General features: G+C 33.1%; 1 protein-coding gene across 1 annotated transcript in view; it reads left to right on the forward strand.

Moving 5' to 3' along the window:
* Positions 1-2,317: 2,317 nt before the first annotated feature.
* Positions 2,318-17,769, forward strand: part of LOC121431038 (regulating synaptic membrane exocytosis protein 2-like) — a 50,078-nt gene continuing 34,626 nt past the window's right edge. Inside the window, exon 1 of the mRNA XM_041628505.1 lies at positions 2,318-2,523. Within this exon, the coding sequence (XP_041484439.1) occupies positions 2,318-2,523 (206 nt within the window). The remainder of the gene's footprint in view (positions 2,524-17,769) is intronic.

Genomic DNA, 17,769 nt, shown 5'->3' on the forward strand with positions numbered 1-17,769 from the left:
CTCCATTGGCGAAGGTTGGATCTGCCGCCGCATATATATTCCACAAAAAATATTCATGTCTGATGGGTGTTGAGACAGTTGAGTATGTCTAAATTCAGATCGTCTGTGAAATGGTAAAGTAGGTTTTTGTATCCTCTAAGGTCACCATAGATAATGCAAGCGTAGAGTGCGAGCTGTTTTTATTTTTTAGATTTAGATACTGGAATCATTTTATTTCAATAATCGTAAAAAAAAGAATAACCTTGCACGGACTATTTTGTAAGAAATCCATGAACAGGATCTGTGTCATATTGATCAGTAGACCTTTTTTAAATCATGTACAAGATGCATATAGGTTTATGTAACTATACAATGAATGCGAGAGTTTACTTAAATGAAAAAAAGGGGTAACTTTCTATAAGAATTCATCAAAAGGATCTTTATTTCACAAATCAAAATGCGAGCATGCAGCACAAGCTTATCATTTTCGACAATCTAACAGATGCATTTTTCATAACTTTCTTTAAGAAATCATGAAGAGGGTAGGTAGCTCACGATTTAAATGATGCGAGTGCGAGCTACGAATTTCTCATATTGAGACCTGAAAACACGACATTTTATTGAGAATTATGACCATGCAGGACGAAGAAACAAAAAACAAACAAACAAAACGCATATTGTTTTTGTTTTGCATATTGACTTCAAAATACAAAAAAAAACAAGATATTAATTCTTTTTCTTCTTGATTTCAAAACCAGGAGATGTTGAGCGCCATCTAGTCACCTTGAACAAGATATGTATCTCATTAAACAGTCAATGTAAGCGCGAAGCGTTAGCGAATATTAATATTGATGATATGAGAGATTGACTATTTCCCTATCTACCCCTCGCCTTATCAAAAAAAAAATTCTGTTATTTTTCTTATTTTTTCTCCCCTCCTTTTTCCATATTCCCTCTCTCTTTTGGGGGGTGCGGTCAATAGGAGGGGGGGGGGGGCGTGGATCCGGCCATATCCAAGTTTAATTTTCATTGTTCTTAGTTTAGGATAAGTTATGAGGTAGAAACAATTCGACTCAGCTTGAAAATAAAAATTATATTGAGACTTGAAAACACGACATTTTATTGGGAATTATGCACAGGACGTAATAAATAAACAAATAATGAACTTCGATTGATGTGCGAGCGTATTGTTTTTGTTTTCTTGTATATTAACTTCAAAATATAAACAAAAAACAGGATGTTATTTTTTTTTTCAAAACCGGGATATGTTGAGCGCCATTTAATCACATTGAACATGATATACATCTCATTAAACAGTCAATGTGAGAGCGAAGCGTGAGCGAATATTAATATTGATGATGTGAGCGATTGACTATTCCCTTTCTACCCCTCACCTTATTAAACAAAAAACATTCTTCCTACTATTTTTTCTTTTTTTTTCTACCCCTCTTTTTTCATTTTCTCTCTCCCTTCTTGGGGGTGTCATCAATAAGGGGGATGGGGGGGGGGACAATTCGACTGCCCTGGATCCGACTATATCCAAGTTTTATTTTCATTGATATTAGTTGAGGATAAGTTATTCGACTCAGCTTGAAAATAAAAATGAAAAATAATTGCAGCTAGCATGAATACATTTGGATCCCCTTCAAATATTTGAGCTTCATCATGAACAATTATTCTGTTACAATAATAAATAAAAAGCCTTCAAGCCTTCAAAAACAAAATTGAACAATATATTTTGGTTTGATTTAAAACGTGTAGATTGAAATCAAATGTAAGCCGACCATGAGCCCCAAAAAATGCAACATAAATGTCAATACGATTTTAATAATTGTCTTTTTCCTAAATATATGTATAAAACGGACACCTGTCATTCTGCCAATATCAAATCCCCTCGAAAGCGTTGGGGCTGTTACCCCTGCGAGTAGAATGTACGCGTCCAAACTTAATTGGCAACACGCGAACACGTGATGAATTATTGATGAACATGAACACCGAATTTATGAATATTTCAGTGAGAAGAGGAATCGAAATGAGAGCTCGCTCTCTCTGTGTGTGCGTCGGCGTCCAGAAGAAAAGAATGCGTGGGCTCTAATGCTGATCGTATGCACGATGTGTGCGTAACTAGTTGGTACGATCGAGTGAATGTCTTTTTTCGTCTACTGAAGATGAATGGTGAAGGGCGAGAGTGCCCTGCTATGCTGTGCCAGATGTATCGGCTGAAAATGGCAATAAATCAAGCATGGAACGGATAAAGCATTGACGAGGATTCAAGTGATAATAGGGGACACTTATATAGCCGTTTTGGCTGACAGGGACAGCGAATTGTGCGGCAAAAATGGCTTCTCCGCAATCTATGAGCAAGCCCGCTGCCGCCCCTACACCGGGACCATCCCCGCCCGGTCCAACGATGCCTGCCGCCCCATCAGCACCGGTTTTACCCGATCTGGATTTAAGTCATCTAACAGAAGAGGAAAGGCAGCAAATTTTGGCTGTTTTAGACAGGCAGAAGAACGAGGAGGAGAAAGAAGCCAAACTAATTCGGTAAGATGTAATATGATGTTCAACTTATTTACGACCACTTGTTCTGCACCCATTATGAAGTTAACCCGCATCACACTCGCGCGTGCATTTTGGCGAAACTGTCTAAAAAAAAAAGCTTGGAAGTGTAAGATAAGGCTTGACATGCTGTTATCCAAACTCATTTAAAACCTAATTGAATAATTTATCAATGGAAATGCAATTCATGTACAAAGCGGTGATTTTTTTGTCGTTCGTTTTCCATTCGTTATATCAACTGGCGCGCCATCAAACTGGTAGGAACTAGGATGCCGTCCAGTAGTTCTGCATATACAACGCGGCGCGAGTGCATCCATTCATTGTACAGCGTTGCATGGGAGGCAAGAATGAGTGCAATACATTCTTGCGTGTATGGAAGCGGAGGGAATGCTAATATATGGATCACCGCATCTTTTCCCGATCAATATTCAGTTATTGTACAATCGCTAAGCTTGCAATGTGTACAATAACAATTTTATGTTAGTAGGACCAGCTTTCAGCCATGCATTGAATTTATGCCTGAACATCTCCCTTTCAATATTTGAATATTAGTGGACATCCAGATCGACCTGCAGAATGTTGGCTGTTTCTATAAACCATATATTGTACCAGGAATCTTAACATTTTGATTATTGACATATATTGATAAACATTATGAACTTGATTATTCATTTTCATAATGATTGTCAGACATCACTTTATGAGTGTTTGTTATATACTATAGCCATATTTTGTAGATGTGTTGGATGACTACCATTAATATTTTACTCAGGAATTTCATCCATCAAACCATATATGATTTATATAATCATGCTATATAAAGTACATGAACATGTATATCTTTTTCAAAAGATTCATATCCAACATGCCTTAATCATGATATTCTTACAATTATTATTATCTTACAACAACATCAACAACTACTACTACTACTTCTACTACTTCTACTACTACTACTACTACTACTACTACTACTACTACTACTGCTGCTGCTGCTGCTACTACTACTACTACTACTACTACTACTACTGCTACTACAACAACTACTACTACTACTAATATACTACTACTACTACTACTACTACTATACTACTACTACTACTACTTCTACTATACTACTACTAATATTAATAATACAACCACTAGTACTACTACTACGACAGCTCTTCTACTACTACTACAATTATGTCTACTACTTCTACTACTACTACTACTACTTCGTCTACTAATATTACTACTACTACATACGTCTGCTACTACTAATATTGACACTACTACTACTACTATGACTACGACTACTACTAATACTAGTTCTGCTACTACTATACTACTACTACTACTACTCTTACTTCTATTACTTATATGACTACTAACCATTACCACTACTACTTCTTCTTTTCTACTTCTACAACATTACTACTACTACTACTACTACTGCTAACACTACTATACTTTCATTACTGCTACTACTACTAATACTTCTACCACAATGACTACTACCCCTTACTACTACTACTCCTATTCCTTCAGAGAGAGAATTTGGGAAGAAGACATATTAAACGTGCACATGTGTTTTTAACACTACTACAACAACAACTACTACTACTACTATTAATGATACAACCACTAGTACTACTACTACTATGGCAGCTCTTACTTCTACTACTACTACTATACTACTACTACTAATATTAATGATACAACCACTGGTACTACTACTACAGCAGCTCTTACTTCTATTACTATGGCAGCTCTTACTTCTACTACTACTACAATCATGTCTACTACTACTACTACTTTGTCTACTAGTATTACTACTACTTCTACTAGTATTACTACTACTACTACAAACGTCTACTACTACTACTACTACTACTACTACTACTACTACTACTACTACTACTACTACTACTACTACTGCTACTACTACTACTTTTACTTCTACTACGGCTACTATTGCCACTACTACTACCACAACTACTACTACTACTACTATGACTACTACTACTACTTCTGCTACTACTACTACTCTTACTTCTATTACTTCTATGACTACTACCCATTACCACTACTACTACTTTTTTTCTACTTCTACAACATTACTACTACTACTACTACTACTATTCTGTCATTACTGCTACTACTACTAATACTTCTACCACAATGACTACTACTCCTTAATACTACACTCTAAAAAATGAAGTGCTAATTCAGCTCTTAAAGAGCGTGTTTAGTGACTGCACTTTGGAGTGCTGATTTGTCTAGTTCAAATTTGAACTAGACAAATCAGCACTCCGAAGTGCATATCAGTCACTATACACGCTCTTTAAAGAGCTAAATTAGCACTTCATTTTTTAGAGTTGTACTACTCCTATTCCTTCAGAGAGAGAATTTGGGAAGATGACATATTAAACATGCACATGTGTTTTTAACACTACTACTACTACTACTAATATTAATGATACAACCACTAGTACTACTACTGCGGCAGCTCTTACTTCTACTACTACTACTATAATTACATCTACTACTACTACTACTTTGTCTACTAGTATTACTTCTAGTATTACTACTACTACATACGTCTTCTACTACTACTACGACTACTACTACTACTACTACTACTACTACTACTACTGCTACTACTACTGCTACTACTAGTTTTATTTCTACTACTACTGCTACTATTGCCACTACTACTCTTACTACTACTAGTACTACTTCTGCTACTAATACTACTCTTACTTCTATTCCGTCTATGACTACTACCCATTGCCACTACTACTACTTCTTTTTCTACTTCTATTACTAGTACTACTTCTACTACTACTACTACTACTACTACTACTACTACTAATATGCTGTCATTACTGCTACTACTACTAATACTTCTACCACAATGACTACTACTCCTTACTACTACTACTCCTATTCCTTCAACTACTACTATACTACTACTACTACTAATACTACTAATTCTACTACTACTAATACTTATACAACTGCTAGTGCTAATGCTAATACTATTACTATTACTATTACTACTACTACTACTACGAATACTTTCAATACTTCTACGTTGCTACTGCTACTGCTACTACTACTACTATACTATGATTATCATTAGTAGTAGTATACACAGTTACAACAAAAGCAACTACTTCTGCTTCTACAAATGTTGCTATACTACTCTCTATACTACTCATGCTTTCATTATACATGTCGTGTATTTAAATCTCGTGTATTATATCACACCTTTACAACTACTATGTGATGTGCTTGTACTGTTACCAGCTGCAACAACTCCTTCTTCCATTGTTACTACATGTGATACTTCTACCTTTATCATTCTTCTGTCTAATACCGGGCTAGACATAGAAGAGTGATATAGGTTGCAGTAAATTTAGCAGTGGTGATGCTTATCATATTTTATTGCCAATAACTTAATTCTGTACTGAAAATAAATTTGGCATTCTGTGATAAATATCAAGATCCAATATTCTTATATCCAAAGAGCTGAAACTAACAAAACAAAGCCTAACCCATTTTACACAGCTCTGGCCATTTCATTCAGTTAGTGATTATAATAACTGGTAACTTTTGTCATTACATCTCTTCCCCCACTCTCTGGATGGATGACCGTGTGTTAATTAGTGGGCCGTTATTACACCGGTCTGTGGTAGAGAATGGCACACATGTTTTTAAAGGCAGTTTTCTATGAGGACAATGATGTAACAAAAATCAATCAATCAATGAAGGGTTTAAGGGGTCTCCGGCTCCATTGTAGGGTTTGTATTAACACACTGTAGTGTTGAAGGCATAGATCTATACATGTATGTATATATTCATTTCACCATCTTTATATATAATCAGAATTAAACAGAGAAAGAAATTTTATATCAGATAATACAAGTTTAGCTTTGGTGTTTTGGATATTTTTTGACGGCTACACACATGTGATTGAATTGAATTTGAAATGTTGGATACCTTTGTAGTAAAACATGTACGGATTGAGTGAAACAGTAAAGAATTAGATTTTGTGAGACTATAGACACCTGATCAAGGTTGGTGCTACAAGCAAGGTATTCAACAGTCTTAATATTTGAAGACAAAAAAATGTTAAAGAGGGTTGATAGAAAGGATTCACTGGATATCGAATATCAAACCAAGTTAGTTCATTTATTAGTAAAAATAATGAAAAGAGTAAGTAACTACGTGTTTCTTAATGTTAGGTTTGGGTTGGCGGGTGTGTGTGTGGATGCTCTGACAAGGCCTGCATATTATCAAGGCTACATCAGCAATGTAAACGTATACCTTTTGAATCTTGCAGTTATGGTACCCTGTCTGAGACCTTGAAGATTTGTGCCCTATGATAAAAGTGGCCTTACCCAGCTAAATATATAAAAATTCAAGCCCAGAGAGAGGGTGAGAGAGAAGTTGAGATTTTATTCCAAATATGCAAAACACAGTTCCAAATTGATAAAAGGAAAATGAAACCCCTGAAACAGGATAGGCTACAGGTATTAAAACACAAAATTAAAATAAAAAATCAACAAAAGTTTGAGAAAAAATTGAATAAATAATAAGAAATTTATGAGCATTTGAAGTTTAGATCATTATCATAATGTAGATCCTTCAGTTCGCAATGCGACCAAGATGTGTGATGTCACTTCTGAACAACTTTCCCATTACTTTTCTTTATTTTTCACTTAAACTGACTTTTTTATCACATATATCAGTAGATCATGTATTCTTTCAATAAGAGGGCATGTAATACTTTGTTTTAAAGTTCTATTACGTTATGGATAAAGAGTTTGCATCACTTTAAGAAAGAGCAAAAAGGGATATTTCAGGGGTATTTTATAGTCCCTCACAGGGAAAGTTATTCACATGTGACATAACACATCTTTGTCACATTGTCAATTGGTGGATCTCCATAGCATTAGTGATCGCAATATTCAAATGCTCATAATTTCTCAATATTTGTCTGATTTTTCTCAAAATTTCTTTGATCTTATTCTTTGATTTTTCTCTTCCCACACAAGCCAACTTGTTCCAAAGATTTTATTCCCCTTTAAGGAGTGTAGGAGGCAAAGTCAGAGCAACCCTTTTCTTTGTTGTGGTTATCCACAGTGTAAACCCCCCGATCAATATGACATTCCACATTGTAATTTCTTTGTTCTGGGGATGGAATTGGTTGTGGTCAATTTTCAAGGTCATTTGAAGTCAGATAAAACTGGTAAATAGAAAGTGAGAATGTACATCTTCTTTTGAACTGAGGCCTAAAAATATTAATTTATGAAAACAATAAAATAGGGTCTATGTAGCGATGCCCATACTAAGAGCAGTATTCATAGACAAGATATATGTTTATAGTTATTTTTATTTACATAATATATATATGGCTTAACCCTAACAGGGGTAATTCTAAGAATCATCCTGTAGGTAGATATGACAATTAAATATAGATTTTTGTTTGTCAGGACTAATGTCTGCATTTTCAATAATAATGGAAAATTTTCATAAATGTTGGCTTGATCTCTTACTCATAAAAAAAGAATATTGATTAATTAATATATCTATTAGAATAGATGTACTAAGTATGAAGATGAGTAAACAGCTGTCTTTCATCTATATATGACCTGACAATAGAACAACAAAAAATCAGAATACAACAATGAAGTGAATGTAGAGAATTAGTGCAGTACTTGTTGGTCCAGTGATGAATGAAAATGATATTATACTAAAACTATAACTAACTTGACAATATACAGTATACAATTTACCCTTGAGGAATACATTGTATGAAATCCTGATTTCTTCAATTTTTTGTTTAGTTCTTTGAAATAGAAAACTATGCTAACAAAAAAAAAGAATTAAAAGTTTTGTTTTCTATCAGAGAATTCAGGATTTAGACTAATTTTTTTTTTATTTCCCTCTGACAGGGCATATGTTTGCATAAACATTTTAACAATGATATAATTTACATATTACCAAGCATATCATACACACATAGCACAATTTTGAACAAAGTATAGGCCTACAGGGCATTTCAAACAAAAGGCAACCGACCCTAGAGTGGCCATAACCTACACCCATCCGTTCTGCCGCCAACAAATGCAGCAGCAACACTGCACATTCATCATGAAAATATGTTTACATTAAACAGATATACATATCAAGGTCTGGAAATCTTATTACAAAATGACAAGAATTCTTTTGAAATTTACCAATTTTTCATCAAATTTATGTGTTTTGTTTTCCATAATACTAATTTGCCTCTCATTTTTGTAACATTTTCTTATATAGATTTAGATTAATTGGCTGCAAGTGCTATGTTTAAGTTAATTTCAATCAGCTGAGTACAATTTCCCTCAAATGTGTAGGATTCTACCATTAGTCTGAAAAACATCTGCAATCCAAAAATTTGTAATCCTTGTCTGTCTGTCTGTCGTACCAATTTGGTAGTAATATATGATGTTCATTTATTTTGTTTGTTCAATTTTGGATTCAGTTCCACCAAGGATTCCCTTTGGGTAGATTACAGAGCGTATCTATTTCTAATTACATCGGCTGGCATGGGGATATTCAGTCGTCATATTCAATGCTCTCCCAGTTCCTTAAAGGTCAAGTCCACCTCAGAAAAATGTTGATTTGGATCAATAGAGTAAAATCAGACAAGCACAATGCTGAAAATTTCATCAAAATCGGATGTTAAATAAGAAAGTTATGACATTTCAAAGTTTCGCTTATTTTTAACAAAATAGTTATATGAACGAGCCAGTTACATCCAAATGAGAGAGTCGATGATGTCACTCACTCACTATTTCTTTTGTTTTTTATTGTTTGAATTATACAATATGTCAATTTTTACGAATTTGATGATTAGGACCTCCTTGCCTGAAGCACAAAATGTTAAAATATTGGAATTCCATGTGTTCAGGGAGGAATGAAACTTCATTTCACATGACAATGACGAGAAAATAAAAAAATTCATATTTCATATAATAAAATACAGAAGAAATAGTGAGTGATGTCATCAACTCTCTCATTTTGATGTAACTGGCTCGTTCATATAACTATTTTGTTGAAAATAAGCAAAACTTTAAAATGCCATAACTTTCTTATTTTACATCCGATTTTGATGAAATTTTTAGTGTTATGCTTGTTGAATTTTTCTCTTTTTATTCAAATCAAGTTTTTGTTGGGGTGGACTTGTCCTTTAAGATTTGAGGGGGTGTGTGGAGTTATTTATAAGTTCCTCAATATGTAGGTTCCCCGAAATTAGGTTTCAAGTGCTTTCTATTTTGTATTATGAAGGTTCTGGATTGAAATGCTGCAGCAAGGAATTGAATAACTGAAATGGTTTTGTAATAACAAGTAAAGTTTGTAAATTAAGAGGCTTTTTATAGGAGGAAATTATAATAATTTGTTTAACAAATTTTCGGCATTACTCCTATTTGTTTAAGATCAGTATGCTCGATCTGTAATGAAAATCATAAGATCATAAGTCAGAAAAAATTGGAACCAGAGGGATTCGAACCTGCCATCTACTGCTTTCCGGGCAGCGACTCAACCACCAGGCTATTCTGGTTCACGGCTAAGCCACGATGAACTGGAATTCAAATACCCTCGATCGAAAGATAATTGTCAATTGCAGTCAGTTATAATAATTAGGTCAGGACCTACAGTGTAGAACAGAATGAAATAAAATCACTTAAAAACACTCGTCTAACTAAAAACACAAATTTTATTAATTATACATGACATACATCTACTTTATGAACATTTTTCTTATTAAAGAATACGAATGTTACAAATTGCTTGTAACAGTTGACATTTGAAAATTTATGAAGAAACCACAGGGAAGTTGAAAACTTTTTTTAATGAAATGTCCACAATTTTAACGAAATTTTCAATGAATAAATATACACAGTTTTATTTCTGATGCCCCAAATGCCATTTTGATTTGCCTTTTAAAATTTTATGTGCAGTAAAGTACATTTGAAGTCGTTTGTGTACTTATTAATTAATTAATTGATTAGTTCATTCATTTATTAATTCATTCATTCAATCAATCTATCTCCCATTCAAATTAAACATCTATTTTCTTTCGTATTCACAAAATATGATTTTTAAACATAAAATAATGATAAATGATTATTTGTCATAAGAGAATACAAATATATATATATACCAAAGGTGAAATTCCATTATTAAGCAGCAGATTGTGGCAGTATGCACCTGTCGCACATGTTAAATTGCACTGGATATAAACTTGATGTAGATATATCCGTTACAAATAAATTGACATGTTTAAGGTTTGTTAATTTGAATTGTAAGATACATGGCACCTGTGGTTGTACATCCTACAGTCATTCATCTAAAATTTCTGCCCTTTCACACGGAAAAAAAAACAATGTAATTTGAATGATGATTCCAGTGAAAAATAAGCTAATGACGAATTTTTAGCACGTGTGAAACCAAACCAGAACATGATTAGAATCACAAACGCTAATCACAATCACAAATTTTACTCCGGAGGTGAATTCCAGTTCAGTTTCACTCAAATTACAGTTTTCGAGTGAGCGTGTGAAAGGTCTGACGATTCTAAAGACGAATTGCAATCATCATTACAATGATGATTCAAGATTCACATGTGAAAAGGCCCTTAGAACAATACATCTGCAGGACTATCCAAAGGCTTTAAAAGACCACACCCAATGATGCATTACTGACCATGATGCCCCCACTCATTTGCCTCAGAATTTTCTGAGTGCCCTTTAAAAAAAATTTCCCCATTTGTTTCCTTTTTTTCATTTTTCCCTATCTGTGCTGTAATATAGTGCCCTATGGAAAAATATCCTTGTCCTAAAAATTTTGAAAATTATAGCCTGTTTCAGTCATGTTAATTTTGACCCTTACCAATGTTAACCCTTTCAGTGTGGTTTCATCTATTTAATTGACTACGGGGGAGTATTTTTAATGAATGGAAAAAAAAAGAAATGTGTGGGCAGGAAAATTCAAAATAGCACCTGTAATCTCCAAGATTCCCTTTCTTAAAGCTTAAAAAAAATGGAAAAAAAACTTGCCATCCAAGATTGATTACAATATTTACATAACTTTATTTCCCCCTTTTTTATTCAGATAGGTAGAAGAAACCTTAATTATTTAAGCAGGATTATATGTACACTTTGAAGATACAGCACCAGCCCACACACATTATTTATTCATTCAGTCTCGATCCATATAGAATCAGAAAGCCCTGATAAAGAAGGATGGTTGATGCAAAACAAATTGTTAAATCGGTTTTAAGAATGATTATGAATGTCACTTATACTTCAACATTAACGAATGTGAAATTTGTCATTATTCATTCTTAATGTGTGTTATTATTTATCATAATGTTCTCGCAGAAATGTTTCAGCTGATGTATTATAAAAAATCAATTTTAAGTATTAGATATAGTTTAGTGTGTGGGTGCATAATTATGTGGGTGTAGCTTTGGGTGCATAATGTGGGTACTATTTTCTAATGTAGTTAAAGATGATATCTTAGTTAGTTTACCAAAAATCAGAGCTACATCTTTTCATTAGCAGAAAACTTGCTATAAGGTCACTAGTTTATTTCACAGTGACTTTCTTGCATTCCCAGTTTGATAATCGTTGTGACCCAGTTATTCTCTTCAGCCTCACTCAACCCAGGTGCATATAATGGGTACCCAGTAGGATAAATACCTTGAAATGCACTGATCGAGCGCTGTTCATAAAGTCATAGCTTAAATGCACCGATCGAGCGCTGTTCATAAAGTCATAGCTCAAGCTAAAGCCAGGGCAATAAAAGTTGCATGTTTGTTTTATCCTCTGGCAAAAAGCGTTATATAAATCAAATTATTATTATTATTACTATTAATTGTTATCATTATTTTATTACTATTATGATTATTATTATTGTTATTATTTTATTATTATTATTATTTTATTATTGCTATTATCATCATTATTTTATGCCTCAATGAATTTCTTAATTTGGTAATATTAAACTGCATGGGAATAATGTTTTTATTGACGTAGAATGTAATTTGCTATTAGATGGATTACTTGTTTGTGGCTTCAGTCATTACAAATCTAGAACTAATTTAAGAAATTAGTTATTTGGAACTATGAATTTTTCATTGCATGCAAGTCTGATTTCTTTAATATTTTCTGTCAAAAACTGCATTATTTTCTAGAGCATTATTGGAACATGGATGTAAAAGCATTAATGGGGAAAAACTACAATCATTTGTATGCTTTCAATTTGAAATTTTAATGTCATCTCTTACTTTTCCAACAAATTATATATGTTGGGGGTTAAGACTTAACAATTTTATACATGTATGGTCACTTCCTAAGAAAGTTGTCATTTTACATGTAAATTTGAGATGGATGGATTCGCAAAGTGGATGCAGTTTTTAGCTTGCTCCTCTTCATGTATGTATATGCTGTAGAAGAGGACACCCACCCACCCATCCATCCATACACACCCATACACACACTCAACCACCCTAGCTAGGTTTTACACACTTACATGTACATGGAATTGACACACACACAGGCTCACACTCGCACAGTCATGTATATATCCGACAAGGCGCTGCATGGCGTTATTGAGCGGCTGAGCCGGTGGTCGAAAAACCGGGCTGTCAACCCTAGAGTAATCTGTATACAAGAGGGAAGCCATACTCTGGCCATGCATGTCTTCCATTAAATATGCAGCTCTTCCTAATTAGATGCCAAATTTCGGAGCCAGCGCTTACTGTCATATACATATATATATATACTCCTCGTCTGGTGGGTACTCCTCGTTGGCTCGTATAACGTTAAAGGATGGAATGTCTGTTTGAAGTATAGCCATGGTCATTTTTTAGTTGAGCAAATTGGGTTCTATCTGACTATAGGATATGGTGGAAGAATAATGTTTATATCTGTAGCTTTTGTTTGTTGTATAGTGTGTCGTTATCTGACTTGTGATTTATGTCATAAGATTTTGTCATTACCATGTTTGATTGTATATTGTACATTTTTATTGTTGTGTGTATGGACCCCTACGAAAAACAGCATGTGCTGATAGGGTGTTCCACCCACAAGTGGTAAAAAAATAAATGAAAAAAATAAGAAAAAAATAAGAGGAATTAAATCATCAATTCTAGGTATAAGCTTGTCAAGCTTCTGGCTTTTAACGAGTCTTCACACTGAATAGATGCTTGAATTTAGATATTTATCATTTATTATAATGTCCATATGAATGTAATTGAATGAACATATTTCCAACATAGAGAAAGTTGTCACACAGCACTGGAAGGGATGGAAAATATAAAACCACTGATGATTTTTTTTTTCAAAGTGAACAATTAAAGTATGGGATATCTCTGTAACCACTAAACCGCATGACGTAGGCCTATCGTCTTTTTTTTCTCTTTCACTCTTGCAGTAGTCTCTCTTGTCTCTCTTGTTTATCAAATGAAATGAAATCTTATAAAGTTGTATAAAGAGAATACTAAAGTACTATGTGTGATGAATCAGAAATAATTCATATATGCTAAACGAAAACATGTCATTATCTGTTGACAAAATACAAAGGATGTTGGAGTTGGAAAAAATACAGACTGCATTCCTGGTCTATTTTCATTATATTAATGGCACTTGTCAATATTTTCCAAAAGCTCTTGTAAAACTATAAAGCTAATAATTGATAAGTTCATGTAAAGATTGGGGTTGTTAGAATGAAGGATATTGAACCTAATGTGTGTAGTATACATGCTAGACATGAGTTACAAAAAGTGGATTAACAATAACAATTTATTCAATAATGTTTTCCGTACTGATATTTTAGATATATCGTCTCTATTTCATAATCAAATAGAGAAAGTTCAATTTACCCAGGTACTTAGCCAAACTCCCTTTCATTTTCGATGAACAGGGTTACATGCCATGATTATTTCAAAAGAAATACATATATTAAAATTTGATGAATAATTTGTCCAGTAATTTAAATCTTTATATATTATTTTTTTTTAAATATGTATTTTATTGACCCTTAGGATTGACAAAATACAATGAAATAAAGACAAATGCACGTGGTAATATTTTATAGCGATTAATATGTCTTTTTGCAAAATATCAAACTGCGATATATTGGGTCTCATCAGAATAACACTTTGAAGGAAAATCAAGAGAGATTAAACTGTTCCAATTCATGAAACAAAAATCCCTTCTTTCTACATAACAATTACGATTCCATTCTGCATTACAGTTTAAAATAATCATGATGGAAAACTACAAAGTTCTTCTTTTATTTCTTTTTCTCAATTTAATTGGCAATCAGTCATAATATTGTCACCATGGTCCATCTCTCTTCTATGGTATTACAGATACAATCATCTTTTTTTCCTTTATCCTTTTAAAATGAAGTATGGAAAATTTCACAATAACGTTAATTTTCATTCATTAATCATGTTAACGAAATTGACGTTGAAAATTCACAAAAAACCCCAAACCACTATCTTCAGTATATTTCAAAGGAGGATTGGTCGGTGTCTATAAAGTGTCCAATTGATTATATTCGATGAGACATAAATCATTACTCCTCATCAAGTGGAAGCTGGTCGATAGAAGGGAGAAGTAAAATATTCATTAACCAAACTCCCACCATAAAGGTCACAGCATCTCAGCATTATACATTTTTCAAAAGGTTACAAACATGTCTATTGCATAAATTCATACAGCAGGCCGACATACACAAACTTTAGTTTCCGTCCTTATCCCAATCTGTGCCAAAGAAAAAATATATGTATATGTTTTATTCTATTTGCGTACATGTATTTATCTGAGCATCATAAATTGTTCAGAATGTTAGAAACATGTTTTTTTATTATAAATTCATTTCAAAAGAATTTGGATATTTTCCTTACCTATGAAGATTATATATTTACACTATGTGGAAAATGTATTTTTGTTGATTAAAAATAAAATGTGTTATTGTATTTTGGCAGTTACTTTCTATGAAAATGCATGACAGATTAATGTTTGATGAGTTTATCATGGTTTGGACACTTTTTCAGCTATATTTTTGAGGCACAGTTCTTATCAAGGTGATATTCTGCTTTATCTTCTTATTCCATATAAAAAGATTATAGGCAGTAATTTTATCCATGATTAAATAAAAAAATCTGTGTTCCACTGTTGTAATCATGCTTGATACTTATCAGGTCAAATATGAATCGCGTTACCTTCATAGACTGAATAGACTTTCTTGTATTAAAGGAAAATGAAACCTTTGGAACAAGATAGCTTGTGTGAAAACAGAAAAATCAAAGAAACAGATCAAAGAAAGTTTGAGAAAAAAATGAATGAATAATAAGAAAGTTATGAGCATTTGAAGTTTAAATCATTATTTTAATGTAGATCCTCTCATTGGCAATGCAACAAAAATGTGTGATATTACATGTGAAGAACTTTCCCATTGTTTTTGTATATATTTCACTTAAAATGCCTCTTTTATCACATCTATCAGTAGATCATTAATCCTTTCTAAAGGAGGGCTTGTAATACAGATTTTCAAAGAATATATTATGGATAAAGAGTTTGTATCACCATAAGAAAGAGCAAAAAGAGACATTTTGGGGGATTATATAGTCCATTAAAGGGAAAGTTGTTCACATGTGACATCACACATCCTTGTTGCATTGCCATTGTTCAGGATCTCCATAGCATTAGTGATTGCAATATTCAAATGCTCATATAACTTTCTCATTATTTGTCTGATCTTTCTCAAACTTTCTTTGATCTTATTCTTTGATTTTTCTCTTTCCACACAAACCCATTTGTTCCAAGGGTTTCATTCCCCTTTAAGATATACACTATATTGAATCTTAAGCATACCAGGGATTAAACCACTAAGAATTCTTCCAATAAATATAATCTTTGTATGCATTGCAGGCAGAATGCAGCATCTCATGCACATGTTGTGCCCACTTGGGGATCTCAAGCAAGATGCATGGCAAACCTCAATTACTTTTCACTTTTTAGGGAGCTAATTATTTCCATTTTGTCATAAAGTGAGATATTGTTGCATATACACCATTAAAAGATATGGTTTATCTTTAATTATGTCAGATGTTCATTTTTTTTTACTTTTGACAAAGTTAATTGTTCTGTTAAGTGGGCCTGTATTCCATACTCTCCACTACATCATGTAATTATTTAAAGCATGTTCATTTTCACTTTTCCTTGAAGATTTTAATAAAAGTGGATATTCTAGGATGAATTGATAAAGGGCTTTTTAAACATGATTTTATCTTGGAAATCTTATTCTTGTAAAGTATCTTCAAAATTAGTTTTGCAGAAAATTGATAGTTTCTAAGCTGTCCATTTCTTGCTTGAGTGAAATATTGTCAGATTACTCTCCCCTTGGAGATCTGTAATGATTTGAAATTCTGAACACTTTAAGACAACGCCCATTTCATTAAAAAAATACCAATTAGTTGATTGTGTGCCCAAGTTTAATCAAATCATGTCAACAAAACTTCATATTTGGTCAACACAACTACGATGGCAAGATTCATGCTAACTCTTTTCTTTTAATCAATAAAATTGTAAAATAAGCACAAAAAATAGACATGTTACATCAGCAATTGAAAGGTTGTTGGATTGACAACCTTTTCCAAATGTTGCATTTACCACTTTAAATGGTTTGATCCAAAACTTTTTTTGTTGGATTCAGCATAAAGCAAGGTTGGTTGTAACATTTGGTAAAATGAGGCCACTCCTCTAGCCTTTCATTTGCTGATTTATCATTCTGTTTATCATCATTTACACTCTAAAATGCAGGGATTTGAAATTAATCCAAATATACTTTAGTTATGGAGCAATCAAATTGTGGATTTAGTTTTAATCTTAAAGATTGATTTTTAAATCTTGAAAATTTTGAATCACAAAAAAAAAATAATTAAAACCCTCAAGATTTGGATATGAATTTTTGGAGGTTTCAAACTGAATCCTGATTTGGATACAGTCCAACTGAATTTATTTCAAATCCCTGCAATATAGAGTGTAGTATTCGGAAGATGTCACATGGTTTTCATGTCGGTGAACATGACCCTTTAAACCCATTTCGTGAAGTGGTATTTCTCCGAGGAAGCACTCATCTAATCTGGACCTCTTTCTTTGCACTTGAGTGACCGTTCCCTCC

This window comes from Lytechinus variegatus, chromosome 1 (assembly GCF_018143015.1).
Source record: "Lytechinus variegatus isolate NC3 chromosome 1, Lvar_3.0, whole genome shotgun sequence".
NCBI classification, from domain to species: Eukaryota; Metazoa; Echinodermata; class Echinoidea; order Temnopleuroida; family Toxopneustidae; genus Lytechinus; species Lytechinus variegatus.